This window comes from Condylura cristata, unplaced genomic scaffold (genome assembly GCF_000260355.1).
Source record: "Condylura cristata isolate star-nosed mole 26May11 unplaced genomic scaffold, ConCri1.0 scaffold00009, whole genome shotgun sequence".
Classification (NCBI taxonomy): domain Eukaryota; kingdom Metazoa; phylum Chordata; class Mammalia; order Eulipotyphla; family Talpidae; genus Condylura; species Condylura cristata.
Window position 1 is genome coordinate 46,523,609 of NW_004567110.1, and position 22,784 is coordinate 46,546,392.

General features: G+C 38.8%; 1 protein-coding gene across 1 annotated transcript in view; it reads right to left on the bottom strand.

Moving 5' to 3' along the window:
- The window catches only part of LOC101630127 (extracellular sulfatase Sulf-1), a 130,606-nt gene that overhangs the window by 68,738 nt on the left and 39,084 nt on the right, over positions 1-22,784 (bottom strand). Inside the window, exons 2-3 of the mRNA XM_012723093.1 lie at positions 3,563-3,634; positions 3,049-3,288 (exon numbers count right to left, since the gene is read on the bottom strand). Of these exons, the coding sequence (XP_012578547.1) occupies positions 3,049-3,220 (172 nt within the window). The 5' untranslated portion in view covers positions 3,221-3,288; positions 3,563-3,634. The remainder of the gene's footprint in view (positions 1-3,048; positions 3,289-3,562; positions 3,635-22,784) is intronic.

Below are 22,784 nucleotides of genomic sequence, written 5' to 3' on the forward strand. Positions count from 1 at the left end.
AAAAAAAAAAAATCATGGTCCTAAAGAGATATTTATATGTACCACATTCATAGCACCTTGATTCACAATAATCAAAATGTGGAAATAACTCAAATTCCCAGCAACAGAAAAATAGAGCAATTATGCTGGTATATACAACCATGGAATATCTTTTAGCTTTAAAAAGGAAGAGAATTCTGTTACATGTTACAACACAGATGAACTTGAGGAAGGGCACTATGCTAAGTGCAACAAACTAATCACAAAATTCTATTAATATAAAGAACCCAAAGCAGTCAGAGAGACATAAAGTACCATGGTGATTGCCAGGGCCTCAGGGTATGGGTATTTGTTATTTAATGGGCATACAGAATTTTAATTTTTAAAGATGAAGGGTTCTGGAAGTTAGCTCCACAACATTAATGTACTTAACACTGCAGGACTGAACTGTATATTTTAAAATGGTTAAGACAGTAAAAACAAAAGACAAAACCCAACTAAAATCTAGAACTGTAGGTTTCAAGGATCCTGAGAACATTACAAAAACTAGGTAAATGAGTCCATCAAGGAACAACCACTACAGAGAGTATAATTTTCCTAAATTATTTGCTACCAGTTCATGGTAGTTTTTCAACCTAGACCATTACTATGCATTTGCTATGAATTTATTTATAGTTGCTTTTAGGAAGGAATCCTTAAATATCTCTTGATGGACTGATTGACAGAAGAGATATTACTAAATGTGTAACTGTCACCTTTTATTACTACTATATCCATAGTCCTTCTCTAAGCTTCATTTTTCTCATGCATAAAGAGAGTAAGAGTACCTACTTCCTAGCATTATTGTGAAGATTAAATAATTGAACTTTTAGCAGGGTGTCAAATTAGATCAATGAAGTATATAAAGAAATATATGAGAAAAAAAGAAAAGTGGGTTGATTGAGCCTGGTCTGTGACCCTTCACCATTGTATCCAACAGATATAATGTTCTGGCTTCCAATAGGAACCAATATTGAGTCAATGCTCAGTAAACACTTGATGAATCAATGAACTATTGGATCAAAGGTAAAGACTCAAAATCTGTTAAAAATAAATTTATAAAATAATTTCTTGATTTTTTTTAAAAGTTAATGGCTATCTATGGGTAGATCATGACAAATATCTTCTTTCATTTCTGCAACTTGTGTTAGCTTTTTCCAGGCTACCATAATTTTTGGGTCCATTTTGGGTTTATTTAGCACTTACTGTATAGTCCCTGCACGGTCAAAGCAGTAGGATTTCAATATAAACAACATACTCCTGACGTGGGGTGCTTCCAATTTAGAGGAAGAGACAGGTGATGGATATGGAAGTACCAGGTGGATTAAGGGTCATGTTAGAAGCAAATCTAAGGTGTGCAAAACAAAGTTCCAACTGTTCTGCTGGAGATGAGTATGGTTTTGGTGAAGGAAGGCCCTTGTGGTCAAGTTGCTTGAATTGATCATGAAGGACAGATAGGACTCCTCCAAAGGGGTGGTGGGGGTGTGCAGTGATGGGGGAGAAAGGCAGAAAGGTGTATACAAGCATGGAGATGAAGTCACCAGTGATCTTCAGGGAAGCATGGGTGGTTTCTATAAAGGACAGAGCAGAGCTGGGAAAGGGAAAGTGCCTCAGAGAGATAGAAGGGTCCAGAGCTCCTTGGTCAGAGGTCAGAGGAGGACAAGGACTTATCCTCATGGGAAATCATGGAGTTTTTAAGCAGAAGAGACATGATCAGATACTCGAAAGATAATTTTGACAACAGAAGGGAAAACAGACATTAGAAATCAAGACTGGAGGGACAGGTGGCTCAGTGACCAATCAGTTAAGAAAAATGGGAGCAATAAGACGCGCTTGAAGATCTCGACTGGTAAAGGGATGGCTTTGAGAGATGTCAAGGAAAGAGAATCAAATATATTCACTTAATTTTACTTTGTAAGTGAATGAAAACTTAAACCATGAGCCACATACACACTAAAATCATACCTGATAGACGTTTTATTCAGGTGTGTTGCCTGAAAATCATATACCCTTATATAAAAAGTGAGGTAAGAGATGGAAGGCTTGGGATGACTTAAACATTCATCACTGCTGTCGGCTTTTAGTTCACTCGCTTTCAGCTGGACTTTGTTGACATCCATGGTTTGGTTTCAAGCTAAAAATCATAATCCCTCCCATGCAGACCAAGTTCCAGCAGAGAGGATTTAATCCCTAAGAACCCACACCAGAGGAACTCCATGAAGCATATTCTATGAGACCAAATCTAGCAGATACAACTTGACTATCACTCAGGCCAAGCAAAGCCTGAGCATGAGGAATTTGGGCCCATTCAGGAATAGAAACAATTGGTGATTATAACAGGTTATAATGATTTATAAGGTCAAATTTTATATCTGTCCTAGGATACCCTGAACCCCTTAAACTTGACCCTAGGTTTATGACTGGGGCACCAAAGAAAAAGAAAGAAACCCAGATGCTATAGAGTTTCTAGATACTCTAGAATTAACCTAAATCAGTTAATTCCTCTCAGGAAAACATCTTACCTAGCATGGTATGTGAATTACTACCAGGAAGAAAGGTAGAATATTATAACTTTCAATAACCTAATGACTATCACAAATTGAGAGTAAATCATTCTCTCAATGAAATAACCACTTAATGTTCCTCTAGTATGGATCTATATTTACATCCATCACACAGAAGTACAGCCATAATCTAATAGTCTTTCAAATAACTTGGCCCAAACATTTAAGAAATAATCCCTGACCAAGCGTTTCCAAGGTACATGATCAAATCCTTCACTTTGTAATATTCTGTGCTTACTCTTTTCCTCCATCCTCTTATCCTTCCCAGACTCTTTTCTGTCCATGACCAGAAAAGTAATGTTGAAACACAACCAAATGCCTTACAATTAATACAAATTTATTTTGTAAAACTAGATTGTTGGCTATGATTCTATAATTAACTTCCAAACCTCTAAATGTTCACTGACCGTTACTGATAAAGCTGAGATTCAGCAAATAGTGACAAGTGAAAGATTCAGTGTCTCACCCAGTTCCACATCTTGATCGTCAGTGAGCACAAGGATAATGTTGGGCCGGATGTTTTTACGTTCCTGCTGAATCCGTCCCCTGAATCTCGTGGATCTGACAGTCGAACAGAGGCTGCCCAGCAGTTCTGAGCCCAGGACAGCCAACACCAGCGCACAGCAAGAATACTTCATTGTGTTTGGTCCAGTGTCGCAAACTGACAAAATGTCTCAGTCTCCTGGTTTCTGCAGGTCTGGGCAGTCTAAGAAAAAGGGAGAGAGAGAGACTAAGAGAAATCCAAACCTAAAACCCAGTTGCAGGAAAAGGGCTAAAACTAAGTGTGACCTGGCAGAGAAAGGGTTCTGTATGAGTCAGAAGTGGCCAACCCTCCCAAGCTCTGGGTAGTTTTTAAGCACTTGATTTTCTTGCAAATTTGCTTTTGTCCTTTATTCTCATTCCAATGTTTCTTATTTCAATTCATGGCTCAAATATAATTTCCAACACAGAATGTTAAGCTTTCTGACAAGAGCTAATACCTTGAATTAAGTTCCTGGTTGAATAATCAATTTCTATATTCAAAGGTATTCAGAACATCTGCAGTTGGGGTCCTAGAAGAGAGAGAAAAATACAAAGGAAATGTCAGTCAAGGATTTTGATATAGATTTTTGATATAGAGTAGTCTTTTGAAATGGCTTACATATCTATTCCCACCTGCACGCCAAACAGAGACAGAAGAAAACAACATTCAGAACTGCTGACACAGGACTCAAATAATATTTTCATTTCATAATTAGCTCCATAAAAGGGGTGAGGGTATCATCTGTGTTCACATTCTAACAGCACTTTACATATCCCAGGAAAACTAAAAGGAGGGTAGAGAGAGCCAGCAGTGCCTAGGAAAGCACCCTGCGCTTAGTGTTTATATCTGGGGTGCGTTTGATTCCAGAGAGCATGTGGGGACGCGTCCACTCACCTGCATACCATATTGAGTATTTATCAAGCGAATGAAACGCAAAGCTGTCATTTGTCATCTGCATTATGCCACTCACTACCCAGGAGAGTTCTTTCTGCTGACAAAGACTTCATAGTGAGTGACTGGGAAGGCAACCTTCCCCTGCCTCCGAAAAGTCCTAACTGGCCTCCATCAATCAGCAGGGGAAGGGGCGGTCCCGCTAGGCAAGGCTGGTCCCTCTGTCCAACCGTCCTCGGTGCCTAAGGGGACAGAACCCTCTTCACTGTCAGCACTAGCTCCACTATTATCAAGACCCAGTGCAGCGCTCGCCCGCAACACAGAGGCTTTGGTTTGCTGCAGCAAATCTAACCCTGTAGAGCAAAGTGATTGATTGGCTCTGAGACTGGGGGTTAGAGACTACCCTTCCACATTAATAAATAAATAAATTCCGGAGGAGAGCATTGAAAAATCTTTGCAAATCTGCATAGGAGGAGACTTTTGAAAGGGTTGGAAAAATGCCCCTTTCACTTTAGAATGCTAACCTGCTTGGACTTTTGAAACCTAGCAAAGGTCTCATCCAAAAAAAAAAGAAAGAAAAAAAAAACCTTTCTCTTGGTTATCATGACAGAATGTCTGTATGGGAATTGAGGGTGGCTGAAACTAATTAGAACAGAGTCCACTTTATCAGTATATCTGTCCCCACACACCTGAGGGTCTGTATTTTGATCTATAATAATAAGCTGGCGTCAGATAAACATAACAAAGTAAGTGTGAGCACTGTGTAGCAGGAGAAAATGGTCCCCAGCTAATTTCCAGGCCTTCAATTCTGGAGGTGATAAGGGGCAGTGAAAGAAGAGAAAAGAAAGAGTGTAAACTGTTCACCCCTGCTACACACGTTATTTTGTTTTACACACACACACACCCCTATTATTTTAAACTTCATGAGCTGTTTTGTAAACAATTCCTGAAGCCTGTAATTATGGGGGGTAGGGGAGAGAAGGTGAGGGACGAGAGGGAAAGAAAAGGAGGAGAGGAAGAGAAAGAGGTGGGGTAGAAGACACATTCAACAAAAAAGAGGTTTCTAAACAAAAATCGAGTGTCTTCAGGAGGCAGTCCTGAGTCGATCATCTGCAAAGCAGCAAGCAAACTTCTGAGATTGCTCCTGTAGCTCTGAGAAAGTCAATAGTAAGATTCGGTGGCTTTGGGTAATAACTTGGGGTTATTTCAGTGACTGCTGTGCAGGGAAAGCCCACAATTGTTCTTCATGGAGTTTCTAAGCATTTGTTTTAAATCATAAGAAAACTGATAAGATCCCAAAACTTCAGGAAGACGAAAGAAATGAGATGTCAAACAACAGCTGTCTCCCACAGTGCACGCATCAGGATCAATCATTAAATACAAGAATTTCATCAAGGGTTAGTGAGCCCTTTAAGTAGCAAAACTTTGCTCACCTGTCTAGGCCTGCAGGAGCAACTGAGGAAGAGTCAGCACAGTTTGCTGGCCTCCGCAGCAGTCTAACCCGCCTCCACTGACCATCAAAACCTGAGAAATGCGGTTGGACTCCTTGTGCAAAGCAGCAATACCAGAGTTTAAATAATCAGCCACATGTGAAACTGAAAATTCTTCCCAATTAAGATGCCGATAACATTCCCTGGAACTCAACCTACTTCACTAGTTATTCTTTTCTTTATCTTATTTACTTTACTTCTTCCTTTAGGAAAAAGAAAATTAGCCTTGATGGTACCTTGTATAAACTACATTGAAAGTCATTTCCTAATAAAGTAAAGGGAGGCCAGAGTTGATGGATTTTTTTTTTTAACCTATTAAGTGACCTTCCTTTCTGGTGAGTTAAAGGTGCAGAAAAGACTAAAATTTCTGTGCTTTATTATGGCTTCAGGGGATTCACATGTAAAAGCACAGAAACTGAGTGGTAAAAAACAGAGCTTTCAGACAGGTCTGGTCAGCAGGAACGCGTCCCTCTGATCCCCGTCCCTTCCATAAACAACACAAAACACACAAAAAGCTGCACACAGAAATGACCTTTTAAAACCTGTCATCCTCTCCCTGCTTGGTTTCCAGCTCCAGAAGGAAAAGAAGAAGGAGAAGAAGAAAGAAAAACCCTGACAGACAAAATGCAGAACTTGACAAAGGAGACAAGGATGAAATGCTTGAATTGGATACTTTGTGGTAGACAACAAGTGTCCTTAGAGACTAACAATTTGTCTTGAGAAATAGCAGAAAATGGCAGAAATGCAAAAGGAGTTTTTTTTTCCCCCACTCACACATGGAAAGTGAGTTGTATTCATGAATGAGGACCAGAATACAAGTTGCCTTTTCTCCAAGCCATGAAATGAAAACACCGATTGTAGCTCTGGTCATTTGGCATCGCTAGTTCACAGGACTTTGTTTAGGGCAGTGTAAGCCAAACTGTAAATGTGACATTAAAACTTTCAAGTCACACATAGAAGAAAAAAGGACTGGAAGGACTTCAATGTGGACAGAAGGCATAGTTCACACATGCTTTTATACCCATCCCCCACACTAATTAAAGCCTCATCGCCCAGGTAGGTTTACCAGGCTTTAGGTAGCCACCGAGTCCCCTCCCTGGAGCAACTGGTGCTGAGCTAAAACAGAACGAAGGTGGCGAGATGCTTGAAAAGGCAGGAGAGCTTACAGAATATAGTTTGGGACTTTTGCGTAGGGCATGAGATTCTATGGGGGAAATCCACGTGGCTTGAGCTAGTTTGAAGAGAATACTTACACAGTATTTCCCTTTTCTCCTCTGTGTAGGGAACTGCATTGATAGTGAAATTGCAATGATGGTAAAACTTAGAAGCATCTGAGGAGGGAGCATCATTTGCTTGGGGAAAAAAGGCCAGTTTCGCTCAGACAAAACAGTAAAATGACTACTTTTATTAAAGTTTGACCTTGAATACATTTCTTCTGTTTTTAATTTTTATGACAAAAAACCGTGTGTTGCCAATGGAGCATGAGGAATATTTTGAGGAAAAGTTGTGTGCAACCAACTTGCGAGCTACATTTTCTTTACCATGGAACACTATATTTTCTTGAAGGAATAATTTGAGCTTCAATTTTGGGCAGACATTTTCTCAAATAATGAATGAACTGAGACTGTCATTTTGAGGAAAGCTATTTGTTATATTTGTATTTATTATATTTGTTGCCAGTGACAGAAATCTAGCTTTTAAACTGAAATCAGAATTTGGAAAAGCTTGTGTCTGTCACTGTGATTTTGGCGACTTCCCCATGGGTCCAGCCTTTCTGAGAACACAGGTATTGATATTAACAAAGGTTATTTTGGATATTGTGAAGTGAAATGTGTTGAGTCAGGCTATCATAATTTAGTGAACTATTGTTTCCCAAATGACCAGATACAGTTCCATAAAATCATGTCAGTGAAAAATTTCAAAGTGCAAGTGACCATTGGATTTTAATATAATGGAATGTGAAAAGCTCATTGCTAAGTCTTCAGATTTCTTACTACAACTGACCTTTAAGAAATAACCACCTGTCAAGTTTTGGTATAGCATCAGAAAAGATCTACAAGTATGAGGAAAACTACTAGAAACTTCTTTTCCAACTATTTATCCATGTGAGCCTGAATTTTAATCCTACAGTTCAAACAAAACAATGTATTTTAGATTTGTAAAAATGTAAACAATGTCACTTTATTCACTAATATTTTATTGGTTCGGAAAACACAATTTCATAAAACAGATGATTTAACTTAGATTTTTATTTACATTTCAAAATAATGATATTTATTTATTTTTCTCAATTTATTTGTAAATATCAACAGGTATACTTCACATAAACAAAATCTCTTGTAGGTTCTCAATACATTTTAATAAATATAAAGTCATCCTTGTTCTGCTCCTCACTCTGTCTCTGGTGAATCCCCTCACCCCCTGCACCTCTGGCCTGTACCCAGTTCTGTATGCATAAGTAAATAAATCTTTTAGGAGGAAATATATATATATATATATATAAAAGTAAAGGCATCCTGAACTCGAAATGTTGGAAAGTTCCTAACACTATCCTGGGGTTCCAGGGTTAAGCCTGGACTTATTTTTTTACCTCTTGGGCTATAGATCTGGCCCATTCATAACTCACATGTCCCCCTGTAGACTTTGAAATCGTCCTATGTTCTAAATATCTGGTATCACATGGGAGTTGCTTTTCTTTTGTGAAATTGTGTTATTTTGTACTGAGGTAACATTTGTTTATAATACTGTATACTTCAGACATATCCAAGGTTCAGGTTCACACCTCTCTTCACAAATGAATGTTTGCACTCTAAACCACCTGAGAGGACAAGATCAGAACAGCCCAGTCAGCAGAAATAACCCTTGCAGGAATGGTGCAAAAGCATTGCTTCTAGTACAAAGCAATGCCCATCCATAGTGAGGACAGAGGAAAACCATAACCAAATGAAAACAACAGGTTCATTATACCATAGCATGCAATTACTCGAAGTTCAATTTAGCCAGAACAGTTTCTCATCAGTGAAGTAAAATAGGATTATACTAGCAAGAAGCTGGTATCCACACCCCACCCCTGTCCCTTCCTGCTGTCAATCTACACACTCACATTTCTTAGGGTCAGCTTGCATGGCCCTTTCCTCTTAAATGTGGCTTTTAAGTTTCCCATATATCACTATTTTCTTTAGACGAAGCCTTCAGAAAGTGCTATCCGCTTTATGATATATATGAAAACATGAAGAATCTAATTTCTTCTTTTAAAAACCCCATAGCTGGCAAAGTTCATCTACTGTTAATCCCCAGAAAGCCTGTTTCTTGATTTAATTTATTGCAATTCCAAGCAAAGAGGAGAGAGAACAGTCTCCTCTGGTGCAGTGACATTTTTTTATTCCCCTATAATGACAAATCTTTGCCTACAAGTGACAGCTGAAAAGCGTACACGTCTGACCTGGAGCACACCTTTGGGGAAATACTTGGCTAAATGATGAGATTCTCCTTCACAATGTTTGTGTTTCTTCCTTTTCTCCCCCAACATTGTGAGTCCTGGAATTGGAAGAAACCTTGAAAAGTCATCTTTTCACAAAACTGTTAGTGTTGTTTATCCCTGGGGAATGATGAGGGATAAATTTTAATTTTTACTTCATTCATGTCTATATCGAATCCTGCCCTCAACAATCTGTTGCACTAGACTAGCAGGAATAAGGAAATTTCAGTTTTGTAGGTTTTCCTTCTGCCTCTTCATTCAGTAAGTGGACTCAGAAAGATGACAGCTAGGATAACAAGGATTGAATAGTGACAAGAGGATGTAAGAGGTTAGAGTAAGAAATGCACTTTTGAAAGTTAGCCCCCCAAAGGCAGGAAATAGAACCACATAAAAATGCGCTGATCAAGTAAGTGCATTTTTGAGAACGCAAAATCCAAGGTTAAGATTTATCCAGTTTCTTCAAAAAAAGAAAAGGAATTAAAAGGAAGCGAGTGAGTGACCTAGAACTTATGAGGAGAACCAGAGGGTCTTGTTATTCCCACAACAGGAGCTACAAAGTGCCTAAAGGGCTTGATAGTGGTTGCAAGTTCAGTGATGACAGTGAGAGCCAAGAGAATGAGGGCAAAGAAACTACTGGAAATCAAAAAGTGGGTCTTGGAAACTTTGCATAAATTAGCATTATTGCTACAAAGAAGTACAAATGCATAATGCACAAAGTGAAGAATGATGTAAAAAATATATGTTTATGGTAAAAAATTAAAAAAATAGAAATACAAATGCAGTTATAGGCCTCTTAGCTGTCATAAACTATATGGTTTATGGCATTCAGTTTCAATTAGTTTGCCTTTAGTTTTATATATTTTGTATAGAAGCATCTAGAGGTATTAATTTGAGTGAGCAGGAGTCTGATGCAATAACAAACTACAAATCTCAATGGTTTAACACAATAAAGTGCGTCTGTCACTCATACTATAAGTCACACACATTCTACAAATCACAATGGCAAAGAGCTACACTCTGCCCAGCCATGCATGGAGGAAGGCTAATGGGGCACCATTACCTCGTTGCTGCAATAACCAGACAGAGAAGCAGAGGAAAAGACTAGGCAATTTTACAAGAGAGTTTTGTACGACTTCAACCTAGATGTGACTCAGATGACATCTCAGATTTTATTGGCTCCCACTGGTCATATGCCCCCATCTAACTGTAAAAGGGATGGGAAATTGTTTGGAACAGATAAAGCATTTGCTGAACATGACTGTCTATGCCACAAGCACATCAAGTTGCATCAGAGTTTTATCTTTCTGTCTACACACACCTATATACACAGTTACACACAGATGCACACTTTTTAGATATGGGTATGAATAGCATTACACACACATTTCAAATAATGAAAAAACATAGTTGTTCCTCACAGCTTAAATTACAAGTACTCTTAGCTACCAAAAAGGTACTTTCAATAGATAGGGGACTTATGGGGGATGTTTCTTTCTAGTTGTTTCCCTGATGTATGTGATTTGGGACAACACAAAGTTATTTCAGAATTCTACAACTCTTAGGGTATTTTCAATTCTTACTCATCCCCCCCACTACTCCCCGTTTTGGTGTGAAGAAATATATTTCAAAAGCATCTTTCTGAATTTTGGGGTTGTTGTTAAATGCCTTTGTGAGTAAAGAGGAACACCCAAAGTTACTATTTAAATTAAGCTAGTGTCAAGAGAAATCCACTGGCTTACTTTTCCATGCTGTCAAACCCTTACCAATAGAATGCTCTTTCACTGTTGCAAAGGCTTAAATACAGCAGAGTGGGGCTACAAATTCCTCCTGAGGGATCTAGCTGACTTCACACAAAATGCTGACCAAAAAAGAGAAGTCTGGAAGTAGAGTGTGAAAGATGAATATGCATTTCAAAATACAAGGGGAGTGAAGAATTATAAGACAATTTATGCAAAATAGATTTTGTCCCCCAACATGTATTACTTTCAGTAGAAACTTAAAACAAAAACAAGCATTAATTTTTAAGGCAACTTTTTTGCTCGGATACATTTCCAAGGCAACCCTAAAATGTAGTTCATGTATGACATTTCAAAAATAATCCTTCACAAGTTGTGTTGGAAAATATTTTAAACAACTTTTAGTCTTTTAGTGACAAAATCACTCTTAACCTGTGTTTACGTACCTACGTACCTGTGTTATTGTCAGATACAATCTTTGCTGTAGCTGGGGGCTCTCTTCCAGTGATCAACAAGGGTAGCTATATATTTATCAAGAAAATGAGCAATCCACTTGAGCAATTCAATGAGCAAGTGAAATTCGGGCCCACAGCCATGGCAAATATCATTACAATAGAACAGCAGAACAGGCCATGCTAGGAAAATTAATTTGTTAATCTTAGCTATAATGTATGCACAAAACAGATAAAGAATGCAAATGCCTGTCATTATTGACATTCATCTGATTTGCAGCATTTTTGTCTAATCAGATTAACTACCTACTCTCAAATCATTACATTTATTAACATCTTTGGATGGGTTAGTACCTGAAAACATACATTGGGAGATTTTTAAAACTATAAATTCACTAACATTTACTGACTCAAGTGATGCTACTTCCATGAAAGGCCTAAAATAACTTGAAATTTAAGACTGTCTTAGATTAAATTCTGGACAGAAGTTGGAGATATTTTAACTAATGAAAATGAACATTTTGCTCAATTATTACAAAATAGGAAACTTAAGTTTAACTGTAAGAATTTATAGAATTAAAATAGTTGTTGTATTGTCATGTAAATTGATCATATTTGTAAAAGACTCTCCCAGAAAAGGCTGATTATGACCTATCTTCATGAATGTTGGGTTAAATTTATATTTGTTATCAGTGGAGTCTCTTTCTAGAAGAATGTTTACACTTGCTTAGACAAGTCTTCAGCTTTCAGCTAGACTTCTATAGAGCAAGCACTCAGTGGTGTCCCATTTCCAAACTTTATATTCTCACTATCTATTCTACTTTGTTTTAAGGCTTTATTTCTCAGCACACACAATAACAGCACTTGTCACACAAAGGAACTGATATAATTAAACCAGATGATGTGCCCCACAAGTAAAATCAGTCATTCGTGAAAGCTGGTCACCAGAGGCCATTTCAAACAATGCATATTTCAAAGTAATCTAAAGTAATCCCTTCTCTCTACTGATTTGATTTCCATGAAGTCTTAAGCACATGTGTGCTGCAAAAAGGAGGCTTATTAAAACCTGATGTGATATTAAAGATTATAATGCAGTGGGGTTGGGCTGATTTTATATGTGTTTTCAAAAAGGAAAGCATTTTTCAATTATATTTGTAAGCTAACTAAAACACTCTGAATACAAAGGTAGGTATTTACTTCTTAATTAAAGGAAAAATTAAGAATTCTCCCCTGTTATCTGAATTAGGTTTATATGTAAAATTTGCATACAAAAAGTAAGAGCAAAAAGTAAAACCATTTTTACTGATGGGTAGATTAGTAAAACACAGCAAGCATTTTATAACTATAATATCTAAAGAGTTTGGATTGTTCAGAAAATTATAAAATTATTGTGAGTCTCTGGTATAGTACTCTTTTGGCTTATTATGGTGAAGTGTTATGAAAAATAAATCATAGTATTTAACAACTTCAAAATAATAGTTGTCACTGGTAGTAAAACTGGATTCTTAGTTACTAAGTCTGGGTGCCAAAGAAGTTTACTAAGCCCTCCTGTCCAGATAGATCATGGAGGTTTTGTTTATTTATTTGTTTTTCTTGATCATTTTTCTGTTCCCTGGTCGTTTCTAGTTTCAATGACAGATGAGAATATAAAGAATTAGATTTGTTGTTTTTGTTCCCTCTTTTCAGGATCTCCAACCTACTGCTTTACATGCTTGAAATGCATGGAAATGTTTAAATGATCATAAATGGTTGGCAAAGTTAGCAAAAAAGCAACATCCTGGCACACAATTTGTTTTATCTCATTAAAATACTATTTCACTGACTGAATCATATATGAGAAAGGTTAGCAACCTCCACTTAGGGGGTAATGTGAAGGAGATATTCACAAAAAAGACATTATAGAATCTCTGAAGTTGAAGGTTTTATGGACCAAATGATTATGCTACCCCTCAAATTCATAGGTTGAAAGCCTACTTCCCAAAATGATCCCCAAAATGGCACTGGGAGGTGGGACCTTTGGAAGCTGATTGGAAGTACCCCCTGATGAATGAGATTAATGCCCCTAATAAAAGGCACCTGCGTGAGTCCTCCCATTGCCCTTCTGCCACTTGAGGGCATTTGAGAACATAACCTTCTAGAAGCAGGGAAGCAGGTCCCCACCAACATTCAAGCATGAGAAAGGGGCTTCACATCTTTTCAGTAAGGTCTCAGGCCTTTGCATTGGCTGAAGCAGCTGAGTATCCACAAGACCGGAATATTGATATCGCCAATTACTTCATAGTTGATTGGATTATTTTATAAGATGGTCTTTTGCGGACTTTCCAAAAAGTAAACATTCCAACACAATCAACCTTCACTAGACTTGGGCAACTGAGAGAATTTTCCATTTCCTTCAACAAATATCCAAAAGTGTTCTTTTGAGCAACTCTCGAATGACCCATTAATATTCTTTTATATGTGTGTGTTTTTAGATTTATTATGTATGCATACAAGAATTGTAGTACAGGTCAGAGGTGCAGGCAGTGAGTGAATTCACCAAAGACAGAATAGGGAGCAGAACAGGCAGATTGACTGAAATTCACTATCAAGGGGAGCAGCCTGTGCCACAGGATCTGCTGTGCCATGAGTATCATCTCCCCAGCCAGGGCTCAAACTCCTGTTGCAATGGCTGCAGACAGCTCCATAGTGCTGAGATGTTACCCCTTATGCCTCCAGGGAGACCATATATATATATATATTTTTTTTTTAAGGTAAATTATTACTGGAGATTAAGGAGACATTGTGAGTTACTAAAACCTACCTCCAGTTTTCAAATTCTGTCTAGCTGTGTCCGCCCACTCCACCCACTCAGGGCCTGATACTCCCACCTATCACCTTTTCTATAAGGCACTGGCAGAGATATACAGTTGCAGTGGTAAAAATTGAATAAAATGATCCAAAAAATTGACTTATTTTTAAATTGAACCATGAGATCAATTTTCAATTGACTCCACTGAATATGATCCAAAAAATGTATCAGCCATATTCAACCCACTGTGATGGTGGATTCCAAGCTGAATTCTCCTCACTGTTGAATAGAGAAAAGGGCCAGCTAGGACAAAGTAAGCTGCAAAAGTTGGACAGTTCACTGGGCCCAGGCGCAGACAACCAAACTAGAGCAAAGGTCCAGACTGTCACCTTCCAAACCACTTTGTGTATCTACATTCTTGCCACAACCACATCTTCATGATTGGATAGCCCTAGTGAAAATGTGACAAGACTTTTGGGGTCTGAATATTCCAGTTGTGGACTTCAGAGAGTATATTCCAGCAGCAAGAAGACTGCTGCACGGCCTGAGCCCTTCTCTTTTCCCCTCACCTCCTCATTTAAAAAAAGTTCTTTTAAATGATTTATTTATTTGTGCATACAGAACTGGGGTACAGGCCAGAGGCGCAGGGGTGGCGAGAGGCTTCACCAGAGACAGAGTGGGGAACAGAATAGGCAGATGGACGAAGTACACTGCTGAGGGGAGCAGCGGGCGGGTCAGGAGAGGTCTGCCGCACCATGTGGTCACCTCCGGGGCAGGCGGGAATCGAACTCATGTGGAAGTGGCTTTAGCTTCTTAGTGCTGTGCTTTAACCCGCTGCGCCACCAGGGAGGGCCCCACCTCTTTATTTCATCTCCTGCTTCTCCCTCACATTTCGGGTGCCACTGCCCCTCTAGACTGCCTACTCCCTTCTTTCCTTTTGCCCTTTTGGGTTTCCAAATTCAGTTTCTGACAAGTGGATGAAACTTTACTTTTTATCAGGAAATAACAGTTTTGGCTAATAATGGTAAGCAAATGCCATATATTAAACCTTTCCTAACCAGTAATTCACTTTTCTAAGACTTTAAAATGGGGACTGCTATTAACTTACTTTTCTAAACGAGGAAACTGAGGTTCAGGTAAGTTAAAGGTTCAGTCCAAGGTTGTGCTGCAAAAGGAGCAGAACTGGGACTACCCCATGCCAGAATCTTTATTCTGAACTATTCTATTTTTGTATTTTTTCCTAAGGAGCATGGGAAACATCACATATGTGCAAAGATTTTGGAATTGACAAAAGTTGTAATGAGCAATTTAGGGGGAGGCAAAAATGTGTCAGGTGTCTCTAGGGTTTCTAGACACCTGCCGCTGTGCCTTCTAGTAGCCACCCAAGGAGAACAAAACAGAGCATCAGTATTGCAGCCACACACCACGTACAGGCCCCCTTTCACCTTACAAACAGAAGGAGACCCCTCAGAGCTCAGTAAAACAAAGAGTGGTTGCTGGGTGAGAGAGTGGACTAGCGTGGTTCAACATGAATATTCAAGACCATGAGTCACAACTCCATGAATTTGAGGGTCTCCTCTATTTGTATTTAGCATTGTGTAGTTTCGAGACAACTTGCAATGATTAATTAATCCTTGGTGCTAAAGCAGAAGGTGAAATAATTTGTGCATAGTCACGGAGTCAGTCATTCTCAGGCTCTGAGTTAGTACTGGAGTGCTTCATCTTTCAGAAACAGAAAGATCAGACTTGACTTTCTGCTTTGTGCCTGTGATCTGAGAGAGCCATCCCCCAACCCCTGATATTTTCTAAAGGGAGGCAGGTGGCTGCCAGCTGTTCTTAACCCACACCCTCATGACATCATCCTCAGTATCACCAGTGCATGGAAATTCCAGCCACTGAGATTCCTCCCCAGCCCCTAACCCTCTAGCAGGCCTTGTTCCCCAGGCCCGTAGCAGGCACACCCACACAAGCCCTCCCTGAGGCTTGGCTTCTTGGCTTGCTAGGTGGAGGAGGCACAATCCTGTTAATATATTGCACGTGGCTGCTTGTTGCCTTTTTTCATCACGTCCTCAAGCGCAATTTGAAATGAGGCTATTCACAATAATACTTTAACTATCACAGTTAGGGGAAGGAGAGTCTCCACTTAGGTGAATTTCCATGACACCTTACTACCAGTATTTAAATGAGGTGGAAAGAACAAACAAATGGGACCACTTGAAAGAGCGAAGGCAGAATTGTATAGAGAACTCCCAAAGTTCCAGTAGCTTAAACCAAAAAAAAAAAAAAAAAAAACTATTTCTCCATGATGCATTGGGAAGTGGTTCATTAGTCCCAGAAGCTGGGCTGAAGCAACAGCCTTGTCTGAATTGTTATTCTTAAGACAGAAACCTGGAGCTGGAGAGATGGTGGAAAAGTTTGAATGCTACTCAAAGAACCTGCTTAGACACAGCATCCTGCACCCCTGCTCACCTGCCATTGGCCAAAGCAAGCCATGTGGTGCAGCCCAACGTGGGTCAGGGTCTGTTTTGCACCCTGCAAGGTTTGGCAAGCTCTATGACAATGGGCAAGGACCTTGAACTCTGTTCACTTACCTCGTGGAGCTGAGGTGGCAAAAGACTGTGATTTAATCTACCACTTGTGCTTTCAAAAATTAATTTATGCATCTCCTAAATCTTCACAAAAATGAACTTAAAACTGTTTTGTTTTGTGGCTCTGGGCCATCATTGGTAACATAAATACTGCCCTTGGCTACAATTCCAAAGACCAACTGGGATATTGGGATGTTTGTCCAATACGTAAATGCTACTTCCCTGGTGCTTGAAATTCTTTATGGGTGCTTCTCAGACTATCATTTGTGTCTCATTTTCTATCAATAATCACTTCTAGCTATTATATTTACCTCTCATCACTCCATTTTATCTTTTCTGAAATGTTAGGAAGGAGGCTTATTAGACCTTATTAGATGTGTTGAAAATAAGAGCGAAGACATGAGGACCTCTCAAGTGTGGTGGCAGTGGGTTTAGTGGGCAGACACTGTGACAAATCTTTGAGTGTGGGTGCTTCATAGAGTTATTAGATTCCTTCTTGCTGAGGTGGACTGGTTGGAGGTTTTAGATAAATGAACTCAGGGTTTTGAATTAAGTTTCACAGGAACACTCCTGCTTTGCCATTTTCCATATTTAACAGAAATTTGTCCTATAGATTCGACTAAGCATAAAACTATATGACATTTCTTGTTTATTTGCACATATTTAATTGGAATAAACATTTTAGTACAGCAAACATCTATAGGACACCTGTGTATTTTTTAGGAACTACTGGAGATCATGTGAGTGGGAAAAGAACCCTACTTTTTTTTTTTTTTTTAAAGATTCATTTATTTATGCGTACAGAACTGGGATACAGGCTAGAGGAGTGGTGGCTGAGAAGATTCACCAGAGACAGAATGGGGAGCAGAACAGGCAGACTGACGAAGTACACTGCTGAGGGGAGCAGCGGGTGGGTCAGGAGAGGTCTGCCATGCCATGTGGGTCAGTTCCCTGGTTGGGGATTGAACTCATGCTGCAGTGGCTTCAGAGAACTTCATAATGTGGTACTTTAGACAGCTGGGCCACCAGGGAGAGCCCAAGAACCCTAGTTTTAACTGGATAGCTCTAAACAATATTGGTACAGCACAGGTCCAGATTACTGGCAACTGTCCTCTTTCTAAAGGTAAGGCAGATCGCACTTGGGCTCCCTAGTATGTGCATGTTATTAACTCTGGGCTAGACCTACCCCCAAACACCAAAGTAGAGTCTGATTTCTATCATTTTTCAAATGAAAACAAATCCCAATGAGTCCCTATTAGCCATCAAGGTGGATGAAAGTCAAATGTTTCCCAACTTGGTTAGTGGTTTCCCAGCTAGCACTTTCCTCTAATATACCTTTAGTTGTCCTCTGAAAGCCAGACCTTACATTGATAATAATTCAAATTGAACCGTGAACAAGATTTTTCATTTGCTTAGGTGGTTTCTTATGTTTCCAAACCCAGTAAGAGTCTTTCATGGATAAAACATTTGTTCTTTCATGGATAAAACAACTCCTTCTATGTTCACAATGAATCACTGCCACTCAGGAAAGACTTTGCCACATATTATCAAATTTGCTCATCCAAGCACTTTATATAGGAAGGTAGAATATTGTTTGCTCTTCTCCAGTCAACCCCAAGCCACATAGGAAGATCAGAAAGCTAGAGCTAAATCTCACCTTCTGCCTTCTGACAATGTGACTTGGGGCTTTTACCCTTAATAAATCTGTTATTTTCCAAGTTAGTTTGTTAATTTGTGAATAAATACTTTTCCATTCTGTGAATTATCTCCATGGACATAGATGATAAAAATATTTAGGGAACTTAATATACAAATGGGCAAAGAAAAAATTATTTACACTAGTTTCGGACCTCTTCACAGCTACTTTTTTTCTGTAAGTCAAGCAATAGTATATTGGTTTTAGGTATACTTAATCTTTCCACATAAACCCAACCAACTGGGAAAATGCAAAGAAAGTAATAATGTCCCTAGTAATAGAAGTAGAGTGAGTTAAAATGTTAATACAGTTCTCTAATAAATTTTAGCAATACTATTACACTGACATTAACAGTATGAGACAATTCGAATTAAATAATTTGAGAGTTACTAATTTGGGGAAAAGTCTTGAAGATGTGTTGACTTGAATACTCCAACAACTCTTTTGACATAAAAACAGACTGGAATGTTTGATTATACTGCTGAAAATGCTTTTGTATGTGATGTAAAACTCAGTTATCCAGGAAAGGGTTTTATTTTTTTAAACAGGAAAGGGTAACTTCGTTGTAAGTTAGTACCTCTCAGCAACAAGAAAATCTGTAGTTTTCTATGTAAGAGTCATGAAGAAGAAAAAATTCGCCTCACCAAGTCATTGCTTTGCCTGACCAGGGAGCTGTGGAGGCCAAGGTGGTATTTGATACAATAATGACAAAAAAAACTTTCCCTCATTTTGTCTGATGACAATAACCTTTTCTAGACAAATCCTGAGCTTGTAAAACTTCTGCTATCATTTCTTGAAAAATAGATATTTTTGACTGATGGAGATAGTCCTAAATAATATGGCAGGGGCTGCTCATTGCCTTTCTCATTTGGAACAAGATCCTAGCTTTCATTTGTGGTAGAAATGGCTCAGCTTTTGGTAACATCTCCAATTTCCAATGAAGCTCCATGTACACACCTGACTGAATTCCATCTAATGGGCTGTAGAAAAGGATAGAGCTGGGACTTCCGGGGCAATTCCATAAAAGAGTATGAGTGGCATTTGTCATATGATGTGACTGGAACTTCAGTAGTCAACTGGGATCATGAACCACTCTCACTTCCTTCATAAGCAGATGGGTGAATTGAGTGAATTGTATGGTGACAAAAAGAGATTCAGACTCCTGGAGGTGAGCATAAATTAGAGGATGTATAAACGTACACTTGAAATCTATATAATGTTATAAACCAGCGTTGCTTCAATAAAAACAAATAAACAATAATTATAGAGCAAGGCAAAAAAAAAAAAAAATGTCCTCACTGACTTGCTGATGTAGTACTCTATGTTGCAGCAGAGAGAGAAAGGAATCCTGGGTCTCTGATCACTACTGTTCTAGCCTTGACAGTCTGAGTCTAGATTTCTTTTAGTTGAGAGAACAAAACCTTTCATTCATAAGGCACTGTTCTGATTTCTGTTGTGTGTAGTCAAATTCTCAATTACAACTCCTAACATTCTTTTTTTTCCCCCTCATTCTACCACCATCCTATTTTTAAAATGTACAAGAGAGTATTTTAAACCATATTTAAAGAGCTTGATTTGTATTAGGAATGTGAAAAAATGAAATGTGTGACTAATGTGAAATCTGAAGACATAAAGAACTGAACAAATAAATGTGTAATTACAACTTGTGGTAAATGCTATGAAATCCGCAGGGGCAAGTTACTCTCTGCAGGCATTAAACTCCAAACTAATATTTAACTAATATTTAAGGCAGTTTAATGTTTCTGGGCCAATTAAAGAATGTTAACATCCCTTATTAGCTATAGAAATAAAAAACAAAAATGGGTTATTCTATCTTTTGGTAATTTCTCAGGGTTTAATTAGATCTTATTTTGCTAGAATTGCTCTTTAGTTTCTTAAAAAAAAGAAAAGATAGGGCCCTCTCTCGTGGCGCACCGGGTTAAAGCACTGCACTGAGAAGCTAAAGCCACTTCCGCATGGGTTCGATTCCCGCCTGCCCGGAGGTGACCACATGGCGGGGCAGACCTCCCCTGACCCGCCCGCTGCTCCCCTCAGCAATGTACTTCCTCGATCTTCCTGTTCTGTTCCCCCATTCTGTCTCTGGTGAAGCCTCTCACCACCCCTAAGCCTCGGGGCTGTACCCCAGCTGTGCATGTACAAATAAATAAGTCTTAAAAAAAAAAAAAAGAAAGGAAAGGAAAATGCTTAAATTCTTTATGTAGACTATCAATTGGCACTCTACCTAAATTTTCTTTTCTTTAAAACACGTTTTTAATAAATTCATGAATACTTTTATATAACTCAGGGAAAATAAGCCACCATTTTTAAAGATGACTTCATTGAGAAAAGAGTAGTAAATTCTAAAGATTTATATTTTCATTTGACTATGGTGTTTATATAAAAATACTCAACATTGAAATTGTTTTTAAAAATTACATGTACAAAGAACTAGCATTGTTTCAATGGCAGTTCACTTAGTGCAATTTAATGAAGCCTGTATGTTTCATGTAGCGACAGAAACTCTGGTGGTACACAATGAGGTTACATTTCTGGGTCAGACTGCTGATTTGAGCAGGTGCAAAAGCAAGAATCCTCATAGAATTTTCGCCAATGGCTCCACTAGAGCTGCTGGTAACTATCTTGTTTTTCATGGGTGCAATGAGGCAAAAAGTTGTCTGAACTATTTTGAAAGAAGTGTAAAGAAAAAGGAGATCCAAAATGGAGTCATTCATGCTAAGTCTCTTCCAGAGAATACCTAACCTAACTGCAGTTTAGCTCTCCCACAGGGGAAATCTAGACAATCAAACTGGAGTTTCCTGGCAGCACCCCCATTCTTCCCTAAGGGAAGGTGACTTTGCCTGAAATACTCTTTCTTTCTTTTGCTAATAACCCTACACCCACCTCCTTCTTTCATACAGTCTTTCATTTTGTACAACATTTTGCAGCATATTTCTAGGCGCTAGATTTGATGCTGCCTAACTCATGAATTTTTTTAGTAAAGTAAATTAGAACTCCACACTTATTTGGATGAATTTTGTTTTTAACAGTTATTAGTAATACCTACCCAATGGTGTATTTTCATATTTTATGTCTAAGGGAGGAATTTCAATATTTTCAAAAACACAACTTAAGATATACTATTGTTTTCTTACTTAGTTGCAAAATTTTAAAAAATCTATATATTTATGCATACAAGAACTAGGGTATAGGCCAGAGGTGTGTGGGGGGGGTGGTGGTGGTGAGAAGATTCACCAGAGACAGAGTGGGGAGCAGAACAAACAGATCTAATGAAATACACTGCTGACGATGTGGGGGTGAGACAGATGAGGTCTGCTATGCCATATGGGTATCTCCTTGGTTTGCAGGTGATAGAACTAGTGCTGTAGTGGCCTGCAACAACTTGATAGATATCTTAAACCCCTGTGCCACCAGGGAGGCCCTTAATTGTGAATTTTTAATGTTGAAAACAAAGATGATAATGAAAACAACTGTTTTGCAGGAATGTTAGGACATGTGCAATATTCACAAGAAAAACTCAATTAAATGATTTCTCACCAGTAGATCATTTTCCTTTTCCCCTTCTTATTTCTGCAAACAGTGTTACAGGGCAACCCCTATGTGAAATGGGTTGGCCTGAATTTGGGTCCTCACCCCCACACTGAAGGGACCAATAATGAGACTGCAGGTGTGCACACACACACAGGTTAATAAAGAGTTAATTTACAAAAAGGGGACCTGGAGAGAGGAATAACCTGGGGAAAAGAGAGAGAGAGATCAATTGGTGAATGCGTTCTACCAGTTCCACTGAGCTGGGATCCCAAGAACCCACTCAAATCAAGAAAAACCAACCACCTCTTCCAGGCCCACAATGCCTGTAGCTGCTCAATTTTACCCTTAATTCCCAGCAATCCTCCTATGACTCCCCACAAGATGACTTAGATTTGTTGCAAGATTTGGGGCCTCAGCAGTTGCTGAACGCCAACCCTGTTTGGTTGAGTAATTTTGGCTGTTTTACTGGGAAACCATTTCTTCGCTCTATGCCCACCAGTTCTATTAAAGTTCTTTTATTCCAAGAATCTGTTTTGCCCTTGTACGCACGATTGATTGGGTCCCTTTAGAGCATGCAAATTTAGAGTCCTTAGGTACCCCTTGATCACCTTGCTAGCAAGATGATCACTTAAATTTAATCACTTCAACATAATTTGGAAAAAAATCCTGCTGATTTTGTCATCTGAATGTTTCTCAATTCTGTTCCCTTCTCTCCAGTCCTTTCTTCACTACCACACATTTCATCATGTCTTTGTCTCTTCTCCAGATTACTGTAACAGCTTCTGATGGTTTTTACCCCTCTGTCTACTTCCTCTTTACATTCATCTCCAATTCACCCAGGAACCAGTGCAATCTTCTTAGAGGATAGCCTAATCATGTCTCTTCCCTGTTAAAAATTCAGTACCTAGGAGTATACTGGACCAGACGAGAAAATAACAAAAATAATGAACAACCATATACCAGGGACATTTTGTGGGGGTGGAGTGGGGAATGGGATCAAAAACGGGGGGG